The sequence below is a fragment of the Alosa alosa genome, chromosome 22 (assembly GCF_017589495.1).
Source record: "Alosa alosa isolate M-15738 ecotype Scorff River chromosome 22, AALO_Geno_1.1, whole genome shotgun sequence".
Lineage (NCBI taxonomy): Eukaryota > Metazoa > Chordata > Actinopteri > Clupeiformes > Clupeidae > Alosa > Alosa alosa.
Window position 1 is genome coordinate 9,872,608 of NC_063210.1, and position 25,376 is coordinate 9,897,983.

Sequence of the window (25,376 nt, forward strand, 5' to 3'; positions counted from 1 at the left end):
CAACGCCTAGAAGTCTGGCGTGAACTTCAGTTACAACAACAGAGGACACGAATCTGTTTCATGACAACCCGAAGGGTTTTTATTTCAAGAGGGCACAATGTTCAACAACTGTGTTAATTTTGGACAAACGGATTTTGAAAACAGAACAAATGGTGCTAACTTGATTTACGCCAAACAAGAACAGTTAATGTTTTCTGCTCAGTGAAAAGCAAGGAAATCCTGAAAAGGTTCATGATCTACATCCACGGAATGCAAGTGCATCAAGTCAAGTCAACGTACTACACAAACTGAACTTTTTTGGTTTTACTGTACTTTGAACAGAACATGAACAAAGTAACTGGACCAAGACAACTACCAATTCCAGCAAGTATCCCATGAACGAGTATGTTGTTTAAAATAATAAAAACATAAAATAGAATGTCAATACACACATATATGGCCCCTGTCATCTTTGCTTGGGCAACATAATTTTTTTAACATAAACAATAAAACATTAAAATAAAAGACAGGCTTTTTAAACTCAGCGCACCACAGAATTCTGCCATCCGTTTATCTGCTGCATAAGATGTACAATAAGGTCTTCAAGCTTCTCCATCTGCAAGTGAAGGATATTATGTTAAGTATGTTATATGCATTCACTATGTATTTACAAAATATGACCATCCTAGTGAGGTAGGTCCTCCTCAAATGGGAAATGTGTCTGTCTCTTCCATTAGGGTTGGATTGGGTTGGATTTCTAGGAATGCTCTCTAAATCCAATGTTAAACAACCCATCTTTGGCCAGTTTCACCTATTTGAAACAGGTTCTCACCTTGTTCTTCAGTTCGCTGCAGCAGCATGCTTTGTGAGCAACTGGTGGAAATAAACAAGACAGTGCGTCAATGCAGTGACATTGCAATCGATGCATATTCACGTGGGTTTCATCAGGTCCCTTTCCACAGGTGTATTAATCGAGCACCATGCAGTCTGCATTCATAATCTAGGTGCTTGATTTTTTATACACCTTTGGAAAGGGACCTGATGAAACCCATGAATGTTACGTTGTGTTGGCAGAGATGTGCATTGACCAATAAAACAAAAAAAAAAATTGGCAATTGACATCCATCACTCTGTTTAAAAAAACAAAGATGCATTACATGCATAAAGAAAGTTAAAAGAATTAAGTCCGGCAAGATAACTGGCCTCAGAAATCATATTTTGGGGTTAGGGATTTTGAGGGGTGCTGGGAGAGTGTACAGTCCACACCATCATTAGGGACTGAGCCGGTGCTGCCTAGCACTTCTTTGGCTTCCGGCACCTTCTTCGGGCCACCTGAAATCATCCAAACATCCTAAATGTATCCACACGTAAACACACACACACACACACACACACACACACACGCACTGGGCCCATAGGCCGGGGAGGGGAAATAACATGTCTGCTGTGTTATGGGCTTAAAACACCACCTGGAGCTCCAGCTATCATCCTGAGAGAGGAGAGGAGCTCTGCACGAAACAAGACCTTGGCTGACAGTTTTAAAAGATTTTTTTTTTTACTGGGAGCAACTAAAATGAAAGTTTATGGCACTGAACAATAATTGGGTTCTAGAGATTCTACATGTCTGTCTGGCTGAGTGAAGCCGCTTTCCTAAAAACAACACCTGAGTTTGCACACTTGTGCAACCAAATCTTTGACTCCACGAAAAAACCCGCAAATAAAGGAGTACTCAAGTGGTAGTAGAAGTAGACATCTAATGTAGGGCTGGGACAACGCGTCGACGTAATCGTTTACGTCGACGCAAAAAATACGTTGACGCAAAATAAGCGCGTCGATTTGTCAGACCCAAAACGCGTGCTGCCAAATATTTTGAATTTTACACCTTCAGTGTTTCCCATACGTTGACTAATCTGTGGTGGGGCGCCACAAAACCGGCAGTCACACATTGATGTTCTATGTTGTACTATTTAAATTAAAGAGAAGATAAAATCCTTTGAGCTGCACTTTTTACACACGCAGCCTTTCCCTGCCCCGCCCGCTCTCTCTCATAACGAGCCCGCTGCCCCTCCTCTGCATGTGCATTTAACACAAAATATTCACGATTGTTGAAGGATTGTTGTTGCCACATAAGAAGCATTGCATAGAACACGGCTGGCTAAATTGCTATTAAATCCGCTTAGCATCATGACCATGCTGTGCATATTTGTTCAAAACTGCTGCAGTCAAGTTAACTCTGCTAAGGTCTTATCACAACATAGTACATTGAGGAGACTAAACTTAGTTAAGTTATGCAATGAAGCAGTATCTCAAAGCTAACGTTAGAATACTGTTTGGATGTTGAGTTTAGCATGCTTACTTACAGCTGCTTGTCAATTTCGTTACTCAGGGTTCATTTTATTTGACACTGAATGTTTGCAAAATCCCGATGTAAATGGAAAAGTGTTTTCCAAGACTCAAAAGTGCTTGTCCCAAGGAGAAGTACAAACTGTTATTTGAACTAACTACGTTAGTTCTTGAATTTCCCCTAAATAATAAATCAATAAAGTATCTATCTACGTTATTAATTGCATCCATACATCAGATGCGTTTTAACTGCGTTAGTGTTACAATTGCAAGGGAACGAACGTCTTAAAGTAACAGGCACTCAATTAGACCTATACACTATTGCTACCTCTGACTAAGAATGCATTACTTTGCACTTGTAGTCTTTTATTTTGGAATTTTAAGAGCAATAAACATATATTGCAATGTTAAGGAATTCATGTTTTTTTCATTCAGATATATAAATCAACATGTATAAATTGCTATTAGTCAATTAATGGAGAGATAATCGAAATCGAACTGAAAAAATGAATCGTTAGATTAATCGATGCATCGAAAAAATAATCGCTAGATTAATCGTTTAAAAAATAATCATTTATCCCAGCCCTAATCTAATGCCTCTGAGTGGCTTAAGTTGGACAAGCCCTCTGTTTGTACTCACAACTAGCACAACATTCCCTTCATGTTTAGGCTGGACTGTAGTGGTGGTTACTGGGGCAAATCTACCTAGAAATTTTTACAGCATGGTCATTCCATCTCTGATGACCTTTTGAGATATCCGAGAGCGGCTGTCCTGTTCACTCTCCTGTGGGAGGAAAACAACAAGGAAAAATGACGCTAATGCGCCACAAATGCTACCGGTCACTGGGGAAGCCTGCTGTTTGGGCGCGCTGTCCTGAGGTTTGGCTGGAGCTGGAGACTCCACTGGAGCCTTGGCTGGAGCCCCAGGCTGAGGGGTGCTGATGGGCTGTGGCGGTGGGGGTGGGGTTGGGGTTGGGGCAAAACCTTACTCTCAGGGGCCTGCGGTGCGCTGGCTGCAGCCTGGGGGCCCTGGAGGCTCTTCAGCAGGAGTGGACTGATAGGCCCCTTGGCCTGATGGGTAATGTCCAGCAGGTTGACGGTGCCGTCGAAGGCCTGAGCGGTGGCCTGGAGTTTGCCGCTGAGCAGTGTCCCAAAGAGCTCCATGGAGCCTTCAGGCCACACAGAGGGGAAGCGCTCCTTACCTGGGGGACAAGCGGGGTAGAGACGGGGCTCTTAATGCTGCAAATGGATAGATGCAGGAATGGACGAATGGAGTGCGTGAAATGTGCAAACAGTTTTTTATTTTCCTTGGATTCTTTGCCTCAACTGGAAATTTCGCAACGCTGCTACAGCGAAAAGCCAGAGGTGCGTGTAAATGTGCAAACAGTTTTTTATTTGCCTTGGATTCTTTGCAAACGTTTGCAAAAACTGTTACAATGAAATGTTTACACCAAATTGTTCAAATGTAACTGTTCGGAAAAAACGTTCGCCACTGTTTGCCAGTTTTGTTATAAACAATTATAACAGTTATATCTACTGTTATCTACATATATAAAATTGAGATTTGTATAAAATTGATATGTAAGCATTGCTTGCTATAGATATGTGGGATGGATAAATGTCTCAGAGGATGGCAGTAAAGCTATATTCACCAGTGAGGGTGCACCGCACGATCCTGAGGGGAATCTGGAGGAATTCTCTGGGGATGGGCAGGATGTGGGAGAGCGGAACCTCCTCCGCGTTCCCAAAATCGGCGTAGATCACGCTGGCCTTGGAGCTGTTAATGTCCAGAACGACAGCCCGGTACCACTTCTTATCTCCTGAGTCAAGGGAGTAAACACTCTGATTAAATACGGAGTTCAACTGAACTGCATGGGGTGGTGGAGATGAGGTTACTTTACAGTTGTGTTCTGCAGTATACTTCTGCCCAATGTGTTAAGGACTCTGTAAGGAAAGGTGGCAGAACCTTACAGAACCAACTGGAAAAAAGATGGCAAAATAAATAGCCAAATAGCCACATGAAAGTTCAACATACTGGTCTCAATTTTTTTGCACTACAAGCAAATTGCCGCTGTTCATTGGCTGCGGGAACAATGCATGGAAAAGCCATTAAGGTAATCCTGTGTTTAGCAAGCTTAGGAATGCAGAGAGACACACACACAGTGTTTAAAGGGCAGGCCAGGCAGGCTTTGGGGCAGCTTCAGAAGTGTGTCATTACTCCAGACGCTGCAGAAGTTAAATTAGTGGGCTCTGGGTCGGAATGCTGCGGTACTGCACACCGCCCAACTAGGAAGGAGGGCTTTGATGAGCACCTGGCCTGCACTGCTCTCCTATTGGCTGTCACAGATCCCAGTAAGAGCTCTGCATCCAGGAGGTCTCTGACTCACTTTGTAAACGTCCTACAGTAAACCTGGGACAGCTAGAAGGGTTCTAAAATAGGTTATGAGTTTAGTTAAATCAACTAATTAGCTAAATAATTCCAAAGTCCTTATCAGCAAGTCTCACCACTTGGCGGCCATCTTGGTAATGGCTTCGAGCAGTTATTTTGGGCAGCTATTTTGGAAGATGGCATCAATACGTCACTTACATTACAGGAAGGGGCGGGATATGTGTAGACAACTGCCATATAGACTTCTGAAGTTCGCCTACAAAAAAGCTAGCATCTTTGCCTAAAGACCGCTGAAGTTCACCTACAAAAAGTACCCATAGCTGCCATCTTTGCCCATATAAGGAGATCCGGGTGTTAATTAAAGCTAACTACCTATGGATTGCAAGTTAGCTCTAGCCTGGAAAATCCAGACCCTGGTAATCTAGAAAGATCAAGGGTCTGGCCACAAACAATGTAATGGCCCAACTTTAGGGGCGGCAACAAGCATGCATTTAAAAATCTCACTGCACACAATTGGATAACACTAGAACATGTTTACTCTGAATGATTTCGGACTTCGACGCGATCAGATAACACTACGACCAACGTGTACCGTCCTGCAACGTTGCAGCGCTGTCTTCATCAGTTTAGCTGGTTCCCCGGAATGTTGGGGTAAAAGTAACGTGCATCATTGCTCATTTCCAGAGTGTCTCACAGAGACAATTCCATTGTGCTCTCGCGAGAAGTCTGGATTTCCAGGGTAAGTTAGCTCTGGGGTAGCAAAAATCAAAGTGTGCTATATTGACTTAACGGAGATCACAGTATCCACTCAAAGGCAAAAGTGTGTAGAGGAAAACATTTGCATTTCCGATTTCTTTTTCCCCGCAAGACTGTAAAGAGAAACTATGCAGTATTGGCAATTTCTTCGCTGTTTTTCGCTTCTTTTTCGCTGGCTCGGTCATGACTAATGTCTGAAAAACTCCATCGCTACCTTGTTCTAGCCGGTGCCTGGCGTGTATGTGTATTTAAATGCAGTAAAGCAATTTGTTGACACTCGTTATGCTTCCTGACACTGAGGCCGCCGGCACAAAGTTGCAAGGGTGTTTTTTCCGCTCATAGGCGCTAGGGGGAAGCGAGACGGCCACCATTCAACCCGAAAAAAGTCATATAACCATTCCAATGACTCCAAAGCTGTTAAGTTAAGGTAAATTAAGCTAAAAACCTGTATATTAAGCAAAAAAAACCCTGCATAGTTTGCCTTTAACAGGTGCGATAATTCAAAATCACCATGTTATTTTCCCATAGGAAAAATCTCAAGATACCAGACCTCCTTATATGGACAAAGAGGGTAGCTATTTTGTAGGCGAACTTCAGAAATCTATTGGCATTGCGAATTAACCCTATACGGCAGATTCTATGAGTGCTGTCTCTCCTCATTCCTCAGTGACTTCAAATGACAATGGCTGAATCTGAATGTGCATGCTCTATTTTGACCGGCAGACTCACCGGAGAACTGGGCACAGCATGCAGCGCCAGGCTGAGGTTTGGTCTGGCTAGGGGAGGCCTGCCCACAGTACTTCTCCACCTCCATGATCAGGGACTGGAACTTATCTGAGGTAACTGGAGAGACCGACCACACACACACACACACACACACACACACACACAGTGGAGTAGAGATTTAAAGACACCACAAAATGGAGATGCTATAGACTAGACTAGCGCTGGATCTAATGGAGATGCTATAGACTAGACTAGCGCTGGATCTAATGGAGATGCTATACACTAGACTAGCGCTGGATCTAATGGAGATGCTATACACTAGACTAGCGCTGGATCTAATGGAGATGCTATACACTAGATTAGCGCTGGATCTAATGGAGATGCTATACACTAGATTAGCGCTGGAGCTAATGGCTGGCAGCAGACCTTCAGTGGAGCTCATGATGAAGAAGAGGGCGGGGCTGATGGCTGCTGCCACGCGCGGTGTGAAGGCCTGGTTCCGAGGCAGCTCCTCAGTCTTCCAGTCCAGCGGGAACGTTGCAGCTGATGGGGGACACAGGCAGCAGGACATGAAGACGCATACAACTAAGCCAACCTATTATTGGAATGGCCTGGCACTAAAGGGGTCATTTCACACAAACCTGAGGCAAAATCCTGGTAAATGTGCCATTACTAATGTGCCACCTTCACCATACCATAATTACCATTTTGTGAACTGACTGATGGTGTCAGTTTTATGCTACCCGTCTCTGCTTATGTCAGCATTTATAATTAGCAGGTAAACACAACTTATAAAAACATGTATGGACTAGGATCAGGATCAATGTGCTAGACTAACGAAGAAAAATCATTCAGACTCACTAGGCGGTGATGCTGGGCTCTGGTCCACAGTGGGAGTTTTTAATGGTGGAGCCACAGCTGGTGCCTCTCTGTGATTGGTAGCTGCAGAAGGGTGTGTGCTGGGAGCTTGGCTCTGACTGGTGGTACCAGAGGGGCGTGCACCAGGAGCCTGGCTCTGATTGGTGGCTACAGGAGGATGAGAGACAGAAGCCTGAGGTTGACTTGTGGCATTGGTTACAACCTGGCTCTGACTGGGAGGGCATGTTGCTGGGCCCTGGCTCTGATTGGAGGAACTGACAGCGCTGGGGGCAGGGGCCTGGCTCTGATCGGCTGCAACAGGAGTGTGAGGGGCAGGAGGTTGGCTCTGATTGGCTGAGTTGGGAGGGCATGGGCAAGATGTCTGGTTAACATTGGGCTGTTTGGCCAGCTGCTCGGAGAGAAGTGTTGCGGCGATGTTGTGGCTGTCGGACTGGAGCTCGATGCCGTAGCCACGCTCAGTGATGGAGACCACGCGTCCAGTCAGGTACTGGCCAGCACACAGCTCCTGCATTCTCTGAATGGCAGCCTGGGCCCACTGACCACCAACTGGCTCCACACCTGCAATCGCACACACACACACACACACCAACAAGAATGCAAAACAGCTTGAATTTAGAAAATATTTCCAATAGGTTGAATCAAACCAGTAGTCTTAAAAGCCTTCAAACTGCATGTAGGCTTTAACTACCTTATTCAACCAGCTGAGCTACTATCTGGTTTAGATTATTCAGAAGCATTATAAGAGAGGCAGTCATCTTCATGTTATTGCATGTAAATATACCTCACTGGTCACCACCAACACGGACACGGCCCCTTACCTGCCAGCCAGCAGCGAATGGCCAGGAAGGGAAGGGTGAGCAGCCGCTGCTCCATGGTCCTCAGGTGAGTCGCCTCCACCGTGCAGTTGTTCCCGTAGTCCACGAAATACACCTGCACCTTCCCATCAGCCCCCACGCTCTGCACCATGGCCCGGTACCAGCTGCCGTCTGTCAGGGTTGCAGCAGTTACAATGTTTACAGAGCGAAACAGAGTCAGGTAGAGCCAAAATGGTGACTATTTAAATGCCACTTATTGACTTATTTGACTGCAAGGAACTGCAACCAATTCCACAGCTTCACATATTCAAGCACATGGAGCACTGGGCTGGAGGCAATTTACAAGATAAATGCTTCAGGAGTAATCAATTTGAGAATTTACACACAGATACTATTTCAGTTCTTAATATTATTTACATTTGTCCTGTACAATTTGCCTAGATAAAGTAATTGACAAGTTTAATGTAGGCAAAAAAGTTTCCTAAATGGTCCACTGTAGTCTTTTTCACCATCCACATGCTGCTGGTGGTCGCCCCCTGTTGGTGGCAGAGTGGTATATTATCTCACCAGAGAAGAGTGCACAGCAGGGCTCTCCCACCACAGGGCTGAGGGGAGCAGCATCTCCCTCACAGTGCTTCAGCAGCTCAGCGGACAGTTGTGCCAGAGCCTGCAGGTCTGCAACACACACACACACACACACACACACACACACACACACACACGAGTTTGTTAGCCAGGTATTGGCCGGTTTCACGCATAGTTGTCCGGCAGAAAAAAATATATATAAACGGACAGAATGTCCGGTAGAAAATATGCTACATTTATTAATTAATCCATAACATTAAATAGGCAAATATTGCATGTTTCCACGACAACTTAAATATCAACTTTTTTTTTCATTTCAAGTTTACACATACAGCGGAGAAGGCCTAATTTCATTCTATGAAGATGCGCCGCAGGTAAGCAGGAATTGTTGGAGTTGCGTTAGGCTACAGCAACGCTAATTTGTTAAGCATCGTTCAAGTTATTTATTGGGACTATTCCTATTTTAGGGGGGATGTCACAAATGCCTATCGAAAACTTTCAGTAAGGGCCTGTGCGGAGGGGCCGCTGGGAGTTTGAGTGAGGGGCTGTGATGGCACAGTAATGATCTTATACCAACGTTATCATGCCTGTTTTTAAGCTCATGCCGACTGCAAAACATTACCTATCCACTGGGAATTCTCCCGCGATTCTCTGTGCTGTTTACACAGCAGAGTGTGACTTCATGAAAGTAGCCTTCTCTGCTGCTTGTGGAAAGCTGATCCTAAACAAACTACTGGTGCTGACTATGCTTAATAAACAGCATTGTTGAAATAGTTTGTGATTTTGTGGCGTTTAAATGTATAGGCAATTACTATATGGCTATTTGAAACAGCAGTTAAGTCCGGCAGATTTTCTGTATGTCCGTTATTCCGGAATACAAAAAAGTCTAGTGTAACCTCTGGTGCGCACATACACACACCATCTCAGATATATACACAAATAATACCACCTATACTACCTCCACTAGTAGTTTCATTCCAAATAGACTCATCATATGGTTGTAGCTCCTACATAATACACAACAATAGATTTTTTCACAGTAAAGTAAATAAGTGACTATGCTTTCATCCACTTAAACATTTTTGTACTGTGGAGTTAATGGCATGATGTTGTGTAAATATGGTGTTTGCAGTGTGATGTCGTCAGTGGCACCTTCGGGTATGTAGCGGTAGCAATAGAACTCCCCCGGGTTATCGATAACACTGGCCACCATGACCGCCAACTGGCCGTCACACGGGAGCTCAGAGCATGACCACTCCAGCTTCGGAGCCTTGGGGGCGTTCATTACTATAGGACAATCAGGGCATCACACACACACACACACACACACTTCATATTAGCCATCAATGCACCACTGTTGCGGTCATTAGGCTAGTTTTGTGAAATACTGCCAAACAATACGGTTACAAAAGTCATTCACGGAAGGGCAAACTGAAAGCTAAAAGTAACAGATGACAAAACATTCAGACAGTACCCTTCATCCATCTATGTGCAAACATCCAAGCCCAAAATAGGCCCAAAGAAAGATTTCTAAGGTTATGCACTTTCACCGGCCTTCCTCTAAATCAAAGCGTGTCAAGTCAACAAAGACATTAGGTGATGCACTCTTACCAGGGGTTTTAGGTATAGCCCCTGGGCCAGCCCCCGTCTTGGGTTGGGGGGTGGTCTGCAGCTGCAGGGCTTCTGCTGGGGCAGCTTTGGGCTCTGCCAGCGCATAGCCCATGGACACCAGCAGCTCGCTCATGTCGGTCTGGGGGTCACTGGACTCGTCCACCATGGCCACCTGGATGCGGTCAGCCTGCCGGCCACGGACCTCCACGCGCAGGAAGCGGTTGGACACGAGCCTCTTCAGTATCAAGGCGGCCTGCTCGGGCCAGCTCCCCTCAGGGGCTAGGATGCCTGGGTAGAGAAGAGAAGGTTCATTTTCACTTGGTCAAATCTATATAGCGCAATTGATCTTTTTCACACAAGCCATTTTTTTACATGAAATATATGGCAGGTCCAGGTGTTACTAATGACATTAATTTAGGTTCTGATTCTGCAACACCAATTGAACAGAGACATAATTAGTGACACCTGTGGTTGACTTTCCATTTCATGTCAAAATGGCTGTGAAGAAAGTCTACTAACGAGACGTAGCACACGAGACTGATGGTACAAGACAACAGTAGCCACGTTTACATGGACACTAAGTCTGACTAGAAACGGAATAACGGTTCAATCGGAATAAAGATTCTCATAAACATCTCAATCGGAATAAAAATGCTTGATCCGATTAGAATTGGAATGAAAGAGGTGGTGTATTCCATTCTTATTCCATTTGAACAGCCATGTATACGGTCAATCAGATTGCCTGCTGTATCTTCAAGGAAAAGTAGGCAGCAATGGCAATTCCGATCAAAGATTCTAAAGCGATTGAGAGCACTTGATCGGAATAGAACGTACCTCCCAAAAAAAAAAAACTGTCCATGTAAACCCACCTAGTGGCAAAGAATATATCCATACACTTAAATTATCTTTAAAAACTAGACCTCTTGCAATCGTGACTGCTAAAGGCTAATGACTACGATATGATTATACTTCCTAATACAAGTCTCTCCAAAACATACCAATTTATATAGCATCTAGAGATAGAAAAAGAATGGTACTTCTTTTCTTGAGATACTGTTAACGTGTAAATTGCTTAGAATAAAGCACATCTCAGCATAAACATGACATGAACTTATTCCTGACAGCTTGTCAAAGTTAAGATAGTACAGTACCTGCCAGGCTGCAGGGGATGCCCTGTGCGGCTAACGCTAGCAGCTCAACGCTGATGGGCAACAAGTGAGTCAGCTCCACCTCCTCCACATTACCGTAGTCAATGAGGCTCACGGAAGCGAGAGTCTCTGAGGTGTAGTTCAGCACCTTCGCCCGGTACCACTCTTTATCCTCTGCACAGCACAACAGTACAGCTCATTTACTGCAACTTCAAATTATCAAATGATTTAAAAAAAAAAAAAAAAAAAAAAAAAAAAAGTCATGCTGCCACTATTCTAACATATTGCAGAGAGAGAGAGAGGGGGGGGGGAGACTTTACCAGAGAAGAGGGCGCAACAGATAGTCCCTAGGCTGGGTTTGAAGCTGTCGCTGGGCTGAAGGCGGGAGCAGTGCTCCTTCAGCTTCACCTGCAGCTCCTGGATCACACCTGCTCAGGGAGGATGGAGACAGACACACACACAGAAATATTTGGCCACCAATAAAAGTTTGTCACTGCTACACTATGTAATGTAACCCCATTAGCGGTCACATCCAAATTCAATTATTTGTCAGGGGCTACTCAACAGTCAGGTGCTACCGATTACTTATTGTAATGGTAACTGTGGTAACCACCCAACAGCTTTTTAGTACATTTAAAAAACAGAAGGGCATGCAACAAGGGACAAATTGACCCAGTTCTCTATCTTATTATTCATCTTCAAATAGCCCATTTAAAAACTTCACAGCTGTTAAAAAAAAAATCCTTTGGGATAACTTACGGGAATTCTGCACCACCTGGCACACAATGTCAGCGGGTGAGAGCAGGTAGGTGACCACTCCTGTGAAAGAGTCGCCCACTTCCTGGAACTGGAGGAAAGGGTGCTGGGCTTCCGCACTGTTGCTTGGGGCATCAACCTGGCAAAGGTACTTCTCCACAGATGCATTTAGCATTGAGTCTGGTTGAAGGGACGGAGGAACGACAGAGGCCTCAGTCGCTTTACTTTTTTGTTTTGTTTTGCTTTAGTTTTTGTGGTTAATTTTAACTGTCTACTGTACATTAATGTCCTTACTGTACACTACCACAAGCATTTACACTCCGGGTTCGCTAACTACGTTGTTGGTGCTTTGTTTTATGTGTAGGGACCCTGAGGTTTCGTGCTGTTTTGAACAATATTACTGGTTAAAAAATGTTATCTGGGAAGCCTTTGGCTCACCGCCATAAGCTAATCCACTGTTGCGATTTGGGGCTATAGCATATACTGGGGGCAAGCTCTGTAGTGGTTGCTCAAAGAAAAATACTGTCTCCACTGCTTATTTGATGTGTTTTAATGCAGAAAAAGACCCTGGGATCAATTTTCGCCAGAGTTACACTTTAAGACCTAGTGTGTAAAGTGTTTATGTACTAAAATTCAAATGACTACATTTTAGATTTTTTAAGACCCTGGGGAACCGCTGCCTTGGTGTCCTAAAACTTGACAATAACGAACAGACACACACAGCCATCGTCTTACCAATCTCCTGCTCAGTGGTTGGGGAGATTTTCACTGCGTAGCCCTGCTCCAGGAGGAAGCTACTCAGCATCTTATCTGTATAAGACAGGGAATAAGTACATTATAATGGCCACTGAAATGACCACCAAACACAACAATAGCACCAAAATTCCCCCAAAAAAAAAAAAAAAAACATTACTTAGTAAAAATAAAGAAACTATCTTTTTATCACCATGTAATTTCACATTACATCAAGTATAAGCTCTTTCAAGAAAAGAGAAAGAGAAAAGTTTCTCTCCATACCAGTGGAGGCCACTTTCATATCTACGGAGTAGAGTCTTTGAGCATCCCCAGTGACGCTGAGCACGTGGATGGCTGCACTCTTCCCATAGAGAAGCTGCCTGAGGAAGATGTTGCACTCCTCCTTCCAGCCGCCCGCTGCGGCCGCCACTCCGGCCACGCGACACTGCAGCGCCTGCTCAGGGCAGAGGGTCACACCGTGAGTGAGGACAAGGAGAGAGACCTCCTCTAAAAGACGTGCCATGGTGATGATAGCCATGGCAATGGCAGACAGTTATGTGGTCCTTTAAGAAGGTCTTTGTGTAAATACAGTATCTATCACCATCATGTTGCCCATGATCTATTTTAAACATCATTTCCTAATGATGACCATGATGACTGATTAGACTAGTGGCATCTCGCTCAGCACTGACCAAATTTATTATTATTGAACATTTTCTTTTGTTTATTTTATTGCCTATGAAAGGACAGAAAGACACAGACAATCAGGAGCTGGACTAACGTTTGGAGCAGTGCGGTCAATGCTGTCTGGAAGAGGCCTGATCCGGTCGAATGGGACGTCCTCTTCGTTCCCAAAGTCGATGTAGAGAACTCTGGCATTCTGCTGATCTCCACTGACTGTCTGCACCAGACCTCGATACCAGTGCTACATCAGACCAAAGGGCAATGAGTGCAACTCTCCTTCATCACCTCAACTTTTGTACTATAATAAGGCCAACACTTATTTGGCATATCATATGATTATATGGCATATCATAATCTGCAGGTAAGTGTCTTACCAAAACAGACATACACTAATAAGCACTAATGTATAGCACATATCGTAATTAATATATATAGCAGAAAAATAATATAATATATCACAATGTCTGTTTTTCCCCCCCAATATCATGTAGCTCTAATATACAGTAATGTATATTTGTATATTTAGTCTGGTGTCTTGTTCACCTGGTCCTGAGAGAACTTGATAGCACAAATCTCCCCAACGTCAGGGCTGTAGGGGCTGGCAGATGAGCCACCACAGGTGTTCTGCAGTTCCATGGAGATCTTTCTCAGAGACTCCTCTACCGTTGCGCTATGGATATGGATGAAGAACTTGCTGGGGCTTTGCACATCAACCACTAAGGCCTGTGGACAGATGGAAGGCCATAACCATTACAACAACCCTCTGAAGACCAGCAGCAACACAGAGTAGCCTAGCCACATCCAGGCTCTGCTTTGCACAGTGAATTCAAATGTCCTCTGCAACAGCTGCTACCTTCACATGGAAGCTATATGAATTTACAGCCAAAAAACAAACAAAAATTGCAGCGCAGTAGCAATACTGTCCATAAAAGCAGATTACAGAATGTAACTGTACTGAATTACAGGCTAAGTGACAATGCTACATTTATGCTCTTTAAAGCATGGCTAATTATCCAACCATGTTGGGAACATGTTGAGCATCAGGAGTAAGAACATGAGTTCTGTGGCAGTTTGTACCTTAATCTCAGTTCCTTTGGGAATGTCATTCTTGCTTAGGTCCTGTACGTACACCCTCTTGGTCTGAGGGGCATCCGTACCATTCCCCTGTGGCTGAGAACATTGCAGTACTCAGGACAGTTTTTAGTTTTTCCATGTAGAATTGTGTACTGTACAGCTATCCACGCTGACATATTATAGTTTGTGTGTGTGTTTTTTTTTTTTTATATCAAAAGGATAAAGATCTGTGATAAAGCCAACATTTCATAAATCACCCTTTCAGTGACTACTGACAAGTATTTATTTAAATAGGACTAACAATTCTGGAAACCACACTGCACTTAAATGACAACTGAAATGAAAAGTTATAAAATGTCAAGCACCTTGGGTTCTGCAACAGTAGCTCCAGTGGTAGCAGACATGGCTGGGCTTTCCTTTGGCTTCTCACTTCAGGAGATGGGGGGACAAGGACAGATAGCGCAGACAGACAATTCAGCCAAACTTTTGATAACAGGGACAGGGTAATATCCTACAATCCCCAAAATGTCTATACTGCTGTGTACGCATGGTTATACTGTAAATCCTAAAGCAGTACAAAAATGACCAAATCTCCTGGTAACTCCTTACAATTTTTCCTCAGCGCATATATAGTTATTTCTCATAAGTGGGCTACAGATTTCAAATATCCCCAAAGACGTCTGGGACAATGTTCTTGCACTTAGCTTGCCCATCACCCGGATAGCCATAGCAGCTTCACATAACTTACAACTACCTTTGGTCAACGTCTGCAGCAGTAGTCTTGCAGACGTGTCTATGGGCAGGCCAATCCTCTGACTGACACGACACAGAGCAGTAGTTGGTCTTCTTACAGCCAGAGCATCTTAGCTGACCTGCGAAAGCCAAAAGCCCAGTGAAGGCCATAAACCAACAGGGTAATGTTCTGCAGTAACTTTATAGCTAGGCTAAATGATGAATGAGTAAGACTTATTTATTACAGCAAATTTCCTTCAGGATTAATGAAGTAACTCTTAACTTACTGTATGAATCAGCACAACTGGCTAATTGGTGCGATTTGACATGGGGAAATTCCAAACTACAGATAAAACCCAAATGCTACAAACAAAACACTTGGCAAGGCCAGGCTTTGTCTAGTTCAATGATGACAGGATAACTATTATGTTTCAATTAGGGGCAGGTGAAAAAGGGCAAATTACAAATCAACAAGTGGGTGGGGGAAAAAATCAACAGCAGCATACTGTGATATGTCTTAGAAACATAAATACACTGCTATCAAAAAACACTCATTTTAGCCTTTATTGCAATCTCGTCTTTCAATCAATAAATCATATTTGCACAAAAAGAAAATGGACCAACCTTCTTGTCCACAATAATTACACAATTTCACTGTGGCTGATCCAGGCACGGCAAGCATCGTCTAGAATGAACATGATACAAGAGTAAATCAGTGACAAATGGCAGGTTTTTCTATTCTTATCATTTTACATTGCTACTGTGCTAGACTTAAAATGGGCCAATTCAAGTGTTCCACAGCATGCTTACAGTCATCACAAAATACATAAAACTAAACTAGGTGAGAGCACAAACCGAGGAGAGGTCCATGGCACACACAGGTCTGCTTGACTGCCTGTTTATGGGTCCTGCAGCAGATGTGAGAAGAGAACAATGAATTGTCACCCATCTGGGTTCAGAGGATGAAAACAACTGTTGCTAAATAAGGACACAGCAACACAGTCACTTGGAAACGACCTCTATTGTAAAGCAGAATGCTGTCTAGTTTTAACATCTCTCTATATAGGAAACAGCTTTTCTTTGTTGAGTATCTGTCTGCGACTAGGAGTTCTGTATGTAATGGTTGAGGGAAATGTATGTTGGTTTAAACTTTCTAGTGGCAAGTTTTCAAGATCCCACTGATATTTTGGGGGGGAAATAGCCATATTGTAAAAGCAAAGGTTATTGAATCCACCACTCGTGTCATTAATAATCCAACATGTATAGTTTACCTTTGACCTCTGGTGTAGGTTGCTCAGGTGCCTGATAACTGATTTGCTCAGCTACAACTGGCGAGGAACAAGATGGAGAGATCACGCCAGGATTAGTAGCGGGTCTTCGAAGAGGAAGGTTTGGCCTCACCATTGGGGAAATGAAGGCGCGGTTCATTTTGACAAGGGCAAATCAGTCACCTAAACATAAGACAACCATACCCACAACTTTCGTTAGTTATTACACCTCTGGTAATTAATTCTAAACTAGCGTTACAAATCAATGTATTTCACGTGGAAAGCAAAGTTGGGCAAACCCAGCATTTTTTAAATGGGCGACCCATATTAGCTAAAGCTACACAGCGTTAGTTAAACAAATTAGGCTAAATTTAACTTGAATACTCTGAAGAGTTCTAGTCAAATATACCGTGAACACATCCAATGTTAATGTAGACAATTCAACTGCAACTCTTTGGTTTAAAAGCTGAGGCAAAATTATGACTTTTAAACGTGCCGCATTTACTGAAACGTCGAACTGTAAGATGTCTAACATGATAAAAGTTAACTAACACGTTTAGTGGCTAACGTTAGCCAGTTTACACTTCATGAGCATGGTTATTTATTCAGTTAATTGCAGAAGACGTCCCCTTTCAAGGACTTCATCATACATCTTCGTAATATATCAGCTCATAACATTTTAAGATTTGTTTTTACCAATTTCATATTCCTATTATTTCACATACCTACCTGCTGATCTCTACTGCACGTGGATATTTCACTTCTATCTGTGTCGGGATTGTGTGTGCTACGCATGCGTAGTGCTCAACGACGCTTCCACGCGACTTTGATGAACAAGTTGAAAGAAGTTGTGTTATGCATTGCTGACCCAGATGAACTTAAATGAACGTCCTGAGGAAAAACATTTAACTTGTTGATATACTCACTGTGCACAATACAATATATAGATTGTACAGTGTACAAGAGTTGTACATTCTAACTCACCTTGTCCAGTTGAACAGACTCTTCAGAATCATTCCATATAGTTTTGCGCAGTTTTATAAGATGCATCCACTTCAAGTACATTTGCTTTTATACGTCTTTATACATTTGTCTTAAAAAAGTATCCTCTATCATTGTATTGCATTTTCACGTCATGAGCGTGAGCGCACAGCGGACAATCATTGGTCCAAATCGGAGCCGCTTTTCCTGCAGTGGCCATATTTGTTGATGTGTCACCTCAGAGCGACCCGTCTGGGTGGTTAGTTACCGAGGATAGGGATTCCCACATTTTGCCACTGGCCAAATATTAGCTGAGAACAATGGATTTATCATAAACCTGCTAAAGGTAGGTGCCACCACTCCTAAACCTAATTGCTATTAGCAACATTTCTATAATCACCGTCCTGCAAGGCATTGCATGTTGATTAGCTATTGCTAGCAAGTTGGCATGCTAACGCAGTCGATAGGGTTATCAGTGTTCATCAAGCTAGCAAGTTAGCACTATTGAAAGCAGCTGGTGAAAACCTGAAACCGATGGTGTTTCACATCACATAATGTTAGCAAGTTAACCCAACGACTCATCAAACCAGATAACATAACAGTCAACGGGCATAGAATTTCCATTACATTTGACGTTTGGACAAGTTAATGTTAGCGACACAGCTTCTTGTCAGCTGACGGTTGCTTTTAATGTCATTTGCTGTTGGATTAGCATGCTATCTAACGTCAGCTGGGTTAGTAAACCATGTATTCTAGTGTTGGTACGTTGTGTTTACATATTTAGGAACCATATTCCTTGTCCAACTCTAAGCAGAATTGTCAGTTATGTTTGTGTGATATTTATTTATGTGACAGTGGCATGACACATTTGACACATTTGACACACATGACACAGTGGCAGTATTTGGCTGCTTCGGGACTTAACGTTAGTCTTGCCAGTCAAAGATTAAATCGATGTGGTTGGTTAGCATTGCTAGTTTGCTACGATAATGTTATTTCAAACAGGTGCTATGTCAGTGGGCTGGGTGTTTGTGGTTAATCTGAGTACATTCCTCCAGACAACAACCTTGGGATTAAAACACAGAAAGAATCAGAATAGGTACAAATGACTTTCCCCACCAACTAGACAAGACTAGTAGAAGACTAGTCATCTTATAAATCATCATGTCGCCTCACTGAGCAGTCAAAGTCTGTAATGTGTGCAATATGAAAACGCCTGATAAAGATGTGCAGTGACAAGACAGATTTCCCCATTGATATCTGAGAAGAAGCCATGACTGGTAACTTCCCTCACCAGTTTCTTCATTAAGCTGCACTCATGCCCTAGTTATTCATGATCTATTATACGTAATTTAGGATTTCAGATGTCCGTGACAGCCTTATATCCATTTCAAAATAATTTATGTTACGTTACTCTTCAATTCTTTACGGGTAATTAAGATTCCCCTTTCATGCTCTGTTAGAAGTATATAGACTTATATATAGTCTGAATAGTTTCCCAATCGTGCAATCCTGTAGCAGGGTGAAGAACAGTTTCTTTATTACTGTGCCAGGATTAAAAGCCTCTCTTCCCAAGTACACGACAGGGTGAAATATTTGGCCTGCAGTCATATTGACTATTTGGCATAATGACATGTCTGCTGAGAAAGCGCTGACTGCACATTTTGCCACGGGGACCTTTGTCTTAGCCTAAACTGTAGTGTCTTTTCCACTTCATGAACTACTCACATGAAAACGTCCTCCCACCAGCTTTTAAGGAAGGGAAGGGTTTATTGCAGTAGTGCAAATAACTTGCACTCATTGGCTACAGTAAAATCATTCATATACAGTAAGTGACTTCATGCTGAAGTGTACGGCTGTTTTCAGTGGAATGGTCAGGTGGCAAGCTAATTAAATAAGCTATGTGCAAGCCTGTGTGAGAAGTGTTGCTGTGGATGAGGTGTGAGGTGCTACTATCCCGGTAAGTTCAAGTGCCTTGTTATCACGCCTGGTGTGGGCGTCTGGGCAAAGTGCAAACATTGTAATGATCTTTCAGTTTACCCTCCGTCTCCCCTGACACACACAATAGCTGGGTTTTCCATTCATACTTTATGCACATTCATGAAAATCTGGCTCAACACTTGTAGATTTACGTGCGTTCCCAGCTGTCTGAGTTAAAATGGACATTCTCCTAATCTCGTGAAGAGCCCTGATCAGTTGTGGGAACAAATCATTCAGCGTTTACGGAAACACACAGGTAGAAATTCAACAAATGCGAATAAATAGTTTTCTTCAACTTAAATTGCGTGATACCTCCCTTAAGCTAATCAAATTTATATGCGCATTAGAAGATTCAATGCACATAATTTCAAGTGTTTCCAGTCCAGTCCAGAAAGCCATTTCTCATTCGAATAGTCAAAATGTGCATTAAAAACTTGGATGGAAGCCGGCACACTGAGACACGTGTACATACTGCAAGCAGGTCTACTGTGTACACGCCTTCAGCTGTCATAAACACACACACACACACATGCCTACATCTTAGACGTAACTGAAAAATTGCTCAGACATCACCATGGCCTGTTGGAATTTTCAGTCATGGAATGACTTCCTGGAATTCCTCTTTGCCTCAGCACACGCGAACAAAATTTGTTTGACATGGATTGTATGAAACCAGCTGTAACTGATCTTAGTCGCAGAATTTATTCAGGACAATTCAGGACACTACTGACTTCTGCATTGAAACCAAATGCCGGATGATCCGTAGCAACACAGACAGCATTTGCAACAGGTTTCACAATGAGTTCTCTTAGCCTGAGGGTGGAACTATCACTTCAGTCTGTCCCATTGTGTGTGCGTCAGTGCCACACCCCAGGCCAGGCCTTCCCAGTCTTGTGCGGCTGGGTGTGTTCCTGAAAGCCCTGTGCCAACGCATATCTCTCCTTACTGGTTGAGGTTGTGGAGCAGGTCTGATGGAATATGCGTAAGGTGCTGTTCTTATAGTCTTTGCCCAGAAGGAAGCGTGAAAGAAGGAAGCCTTTTGAAAGCTCCATGCCGGTGCTCAGTTGGAAGGATTTACTAGATGAGATGCCTGTTGTCTGAAATGTTTTGGTTTTTAGTGTATGTTTACAACTATATTTGCTAAACATTCACATTTACTATCCGCTGAATCATTAATACAATAAGTATTTTAGTGTTGTGTTTGTATTTGTGCCTCCAGTTAGACACTTTTTAATGACTTTTTTTCCCATCTTGTTCTTACTTCTTCTCATTTGTCTGTCAGTCTCAGCTCACAGCTGCGGTAGACGTGAAGGTGAGGATGGAACAGCCAGACCATCAGGAAGGGCAGGTCACCGCCACTGCGGACCCAAAGGGGGGATCGGAGGTCAGCGCAACGGCCGCGGGGTCAGAGCAGGTCACTGGCAACAGCAGCGAGCTGTTGACAAAGCCTGTCTGTATCAGCGCCAAGGAAAATGACAGGGGAGCAGAGGAGCAGGACAGTGCTCTGTCGGAGAGCAGGGACAGGGGTGAGTGCGGCACAGACCCCCCATCCCAGGCCGACGGCAACACCAGCTGCGACAGCGGCACCTCGTCTATGGATGACGCCAGGACTCCCACCGGTGCGCCAGACTTGTCTCTGGAATGTTCCTCCGCCGTCGTGGGTGAAAAAGCGGAATTGTCACCGGTCTGTCTAATTCAGGAATCCTCCCCAGCGGTTCTGGACGGAGCAGAGGAACTCTCACCGGTCCCCTTGGATGGGATAGTGGAATGTTCTCCAGCAGTTGTCGATGGAGCCCTAGAACCCTGTCCTGCCGTTCTAGACAGCGCTAGCATGTCTTCTCCGACTGGATTAGACGGGGCGATAGAACCCTCTCCCGCCGATCAAGGTGGACTAACAGAACCCACACCTGCTCACGCACAGAGTGAGGTGACCGTGCCTGTCACTCCAGTGGCTAACGGCCCCAGCCGTGCCAACGATGCCCCAGGCTCTCCTCACAGCGCAGGGGACCAGAGCCCCTCCACTCCCCCGGGCAGTGCGAGCACCTCGGGCAAGAGCAGCCCACAGACACCCACCCCGACAGCGGCCTCCAACACAAACTCCAGTGCCAGCCCCTACGACACGGACTGCAGCCGGAAGACGATGTCGGAGATCCAGCGCTCGCTCTCCCAGGAGTCCCTGCTGGACGAGCTGGAGTCCGAGCTGCTCTCCTGCCAGCTGGCGGGAGATGACGGCAGGGCCCCCTCCCAATGGGCTCCCCAAGGACCAGAGCAACATGAGGGTCTTCGAGAAGTGCGTCCAGTACAAGTACTCGCAGCAGGAGAAAGCTATCAAGAAGTGAGTTTGCTTGTTTTTTCTTTGTCCTGGTTGTTGTTTGTCTTGAGAACAGTCCCAGGATGACCTCCCTGGGGCAGAGCCGTTTCACTTTAGCAGACGTGATTATTGTGTTACACACATTTTGTGGTTGGGTTTCTGTTGAAACTGCACTTAATGAACTGCCTGAGTGATACAAAAGAAAAGGGATTTATTGGATGAAAGCAATGTCATCAAGTTACGATTTGTCTGAAAAGCTCTGCAGGGCGCACGCACGCACACACACACACACACACACACACACACACACACACACCAGAGCAGAGGACTTTGGAAGCTTCCATGCTTCAGTGCCTCAGTGCCAGGGCCTCCTGTTCACTCCATTCTGCTTTTGACATCGCAGCTAGGAGCTGACATTCCAGAGCGCTGTGCACAGCTATCAGTATTTCTGTCACACTTTCATTTCTGCAGTGCACTGTCTGTCTCTCTGTCTCCAGCTATTACAGGAGATCCCCCAGAGTTCAGAGTATTTCCTGGAGGTGGCTCTTCTGTCAGCATGAAAAGAAGCACTGTGTTCATTTGCATGCCATGCACAAGGAACAAGGAACCCTCTGATAGATTCGTACTACAGTCTAGACATTTTCCTAAAAATAAGTCCTTTTTTAAAAAGCTTAACTCATTTACTTCCCAGTTTGTGACAATTGTGAAACTGTAAATGACGGAAAGGCATGTCCTTACGTTCTCAAGCCCACAGGTCCACAGGTCCACAGGAGACCACTGGTGTGGTCAGACGCGTAACAGTGTCATCATGTGATGTGGGGGTAGTGTTTACTTTCCCTGAAGAAGTCAGCACTAAGATTACACACAGGAAATTGAGAATGTAATAGCGCTCTGTTTGGATGAGTGCCGTGGACACGGTGGTCGTCGTCAGGGGTTACCTCGGCTAGGTGAAATTGAAACAACCCGAGACACACACACACACACCATTAGGAGGAGATTCTCAACATTGCTGAAGAGTTACCAAGTAGGTCTACTGGTGAATCTGTGTGTTCCCTGTCTGTGTGTATATTGAGCAGGTTCCATGTTATTGTATACAGTAGGCCTATTATAATCTAATATTGTTTATATAACAGGGTAATAATGACCATAGTCTGAAGCACTGCTTCAGAAGTTGGTTGTGGTGAAGGTGGAAGCCAAAGCCCACTCACCCCCTGGAGGAGCTACATGTCCCTGCTGGACTACTGCTGAAATCTGTGTTGTTTTCAGTCCTCCAGATAAACCACAGACAGTCTGTTTTGTTGACAAATTGTGTTCATTGCTGAATGCGTCAAGCTCTCTGGCCATGTTTTAAATGGACACAGAGAGATACAGCACAAGGGTGTAGAGGAGGATTACGTGGTGTTATCTGTTTCTTTTCATCACGACTACAAATCCTAAAAACAAGCACATACCGACATACCGGAGAGGCTGAAGGGCCCTGTTGTTTGTTAGGGTAAAACAAAAAGTGAAAATACTCTTTCTCTTGGTTTGTGAGATGTTATCAGAAAAGATTGCCGCAACAGCTCACTTTGTCCACTTAGTCCTCTCTTTCCCTATCTGTCTCTCTCTCTGTCGCTCTCTCTCTCTCCCTCTCTCACTCTCTCACTCACTCTCTTCCACCCTGTCCCTCTCTGTGTAACACATTGTTTGATTCATTTCCCTTATCTCCAGCCCGCTCAACGTAGGCCAGTGATTTGAAGAATAGCCTGAGAATAGCCCAGCGCGGTGTGTCAGTGACGACAGCGGCCCTCCAGCTGAAAGGAGCGGACTTCTGCTGTGTGTGTGTGTGTGTGTGTGTGTGTGTGTGTGTGTGTGTGTGTGTTTTAGGGCCCACTGGGTCTCAGCGCGTGGTTGTTTGCCTTCCTCCCAGATGACTCATATCAGAGCCAGTCATCTGCACACCGCTCTCGTTCCCCCATCTCTTTAAATCACATATGCTGTCCATCAATGGGAATGTGCAGATAAGGGTTATATCTGACTGCGAGCTCCTCTCGTGGGTGTACTGCAGTCTGTTCTGGGTGTCTGTTATTCCGTCGGCAGAGCCCATTGACGCAAGTGAGAGGTGCATCCTGGGAAAATGCCCATCTGATATTGACATGGCTCCCTGATTTGGTTTGTCAAGGGAACATCTGGTTCTGTGTGCGTATCAGTCATGGCTCTTGAGGGTTTTTGCAGCCCACACTTGGCTATAGCTTTCTAGCTTAGCTACATCGTTGGGTTGGAGTTATTGTTTGTTTTCTCTGATGATTAAGCAGTGGGGCATAGATGTGGTCCATGTGGGATTTCTCAGGCTGGATTGAGGTGGCCTTGGTCCAAGCTGCCTGGTAGCGAGGTAACACCACTGCTTTCCAAGGCTGTTGTTTTCTAGCCAAACAGGGCACTTTTCACCAGGTCGAAATACATAATAGCTTATTATTTAGGGGTTATTGCTGTGGGTCAGTGTCATTTCCAGGCTTTTGGAGCCATCAAAAATCAAAAATGACACCCAGAATACCCAGTTGTGCATTTTCACTAGGCACCCATTGCAGAGTCCTAATAGTATTCTTACTGTGCTCTGTGTTCTAAGTGTCCCTGTGTGTGGGGTTCCGAGTGTCCCTGTGGTGTAGGGCAGTGGTTTTCAAAGTGGGGGCCGGGGCCGCGAGGGGGTGCCAGGGGGGCCTCAGCTAGTTGGAAGGAAAAATAAAAGCAACAAATAAATACATTTGAACATTTTTAAATGTACCTATTACTATGAGGGTTGTTATACAAATGCCATTATAATAATTTGTCGCATATCTGAACATTATTTTCCATGATAATGACTGGGAATAATAGTAGAGTGATAGCTCTCATCTAGCAGAAAGCCCAAAATGTAATTTTTACACACTGTATGCTCCATCACAAAGTGCTTGTGGCTAAAATAATTATTAGGATTAGCTTAATGTATTTTTAAATTTGCCGTAGTATTGTCGATGGGTTTAATAACACATCAAGGGGGTCCTTGGCCAGAACCTAGTGGTATTTGGGGGGCCTTGTCGTGGAAAGGTTTGGGAACCCCTGGTGTAGGGTTTTGGTCTGTGGGGGTTCTAAGTGTTTTCTTTCTGGTTCCGCAGGCTGCTGGAGGAGAACCGGCGGCACCAGGAGCTGATCCTTGGCATCTGCTCGGAGAAGGACAGCATGAGGGATGAGCTGAAGAGGAGGCTGGACACGGAGAAGCAGCACATGTCCACCATCAAGAAGGTAAAGGGCCACCAGCAGTGGTCACTCTCTCACACACGTGTGTGCCTCTCTCAATAGCCATCTCTCTGAGGAAGCTCAGGTCGCGTGGAGGTTAGCCTCAAAGCAAAACACTTTACTCCTGCCAGACGTGGCAGTTACCGATAACCAAGCCAATTAAACAATCTGCACAACCTTGTGGATGAATCATAAGAGCTCGGAGGTCAGAGCCATCCAGTTAAGGGCTAAATAAAAACCCTAGTTTTATTTTGTGTGTTGAAAAACACACTCTCTCCATGCAACCGTGTCACTGCTGTTAGGTAGAACTAAAGCAGCTGTAATTATAGGGCCTCCTGTTTTGTACATTTCTGTTCTCCTTTGGATTGGCCA

At 44.4% G+C, this 25,376-nt stretch overlaps 2 protein-coding genes across 6 annotated transcripts in view; one reads left to right on the top strand and one right to left on the bottom strand.

The window, feature by feature from the left end:
* Positions 1 to 56: 56 nt before the first annotated feature.
* On the bottom strand, positions 57 to 17,567 carry tdrd1 (tudor domain containing 1). Of its 5 annotated transcripts, none has more exons than XM_048232527.1 (27): positions 17,465 to 17,567; positions 17,210 to 17,371; positions 16,484 to 16,663; positions 16,068 to 16,120; positions 15,837 to 15,897; positions 15,235 to 15,352; positions 14,846 to 14,909; positions 14,484 to 14,570; positions 13,950 to 14,129; positions 13,504 to 13,647; positions 13,005 to 13,176; positions 12,723 to 12,797; positions 11,991 to 12,167; positions 11,552 to 11,659; positions 11,235 to 11,405; positions 10,084 to 10,371; positions 9,625 to 9,759; positions 8,455 to 8,562; positions 7,891 to 8,058; positions 7,055 to 7,630; positions 6,620 to 6,736; positions 6,197 to 6,310; positions 3,975 to 4,142; positions 3,312 to 3,524; positions 1,246 to 1,311; positions 812 to 852; positions 57 to 595 (listed from the first exon to the last, which is right to left on the bottom strand). In XM_048232527.1, the coding sequence occupies exons 3-27, from the start codon at positions 16,638 to 16,640 to the stop codon at positions 521 to 523; spliced, it is 3,636 nt and encodes a 1,211-aa protein (XP_048088484.1). In that variant the 5' UTR covers positions 16,641 to 16,663; positions 17,210 to 17,371; positions 17,465 to 17,567; the 3' UTR covers positions 57 to 520. The 5 variants fall into 5 exon arrangements, with proteins under 5 accessions (XP_048088484.1, XP_048088481.1, XP_048088482.1 ...); XM_048232524.1 differs by having other exon boundaries at positions 14,484 to 14,576; XM_048232525.1 differs by having other exon boundaries at positions 14,484 to 14,576; positions 17,206 to 17,371.
* A 93-nt stretch (positions 17,568 to 17,660) lies between these two features.
* ccdc186 (coiled-coil domain-containing protein 186) overlaps positions 17,661 to 25,376 on the top strand; it is a 41,071-nt gene continuing 33,355 nt past the window's right edge. Inside the window, 4 exon segments of the mRNA XM_048232530.1 lie at positions 17,661 to 17,807; positions 20,724 to 21,674; positions 21,676 to 21,776; positions 24,884 to 25,010. Of these exon segments, the coding sequence (XP_048088487.1) occupies positions 20,760 to 21,674; positions 21,676 to 21,776; positions 24,884 to 25,010 (1,143 nt within the window). The 5' untranslated portion in view covers positions 17,661 to 17,807; positions 20,724 to 20,759.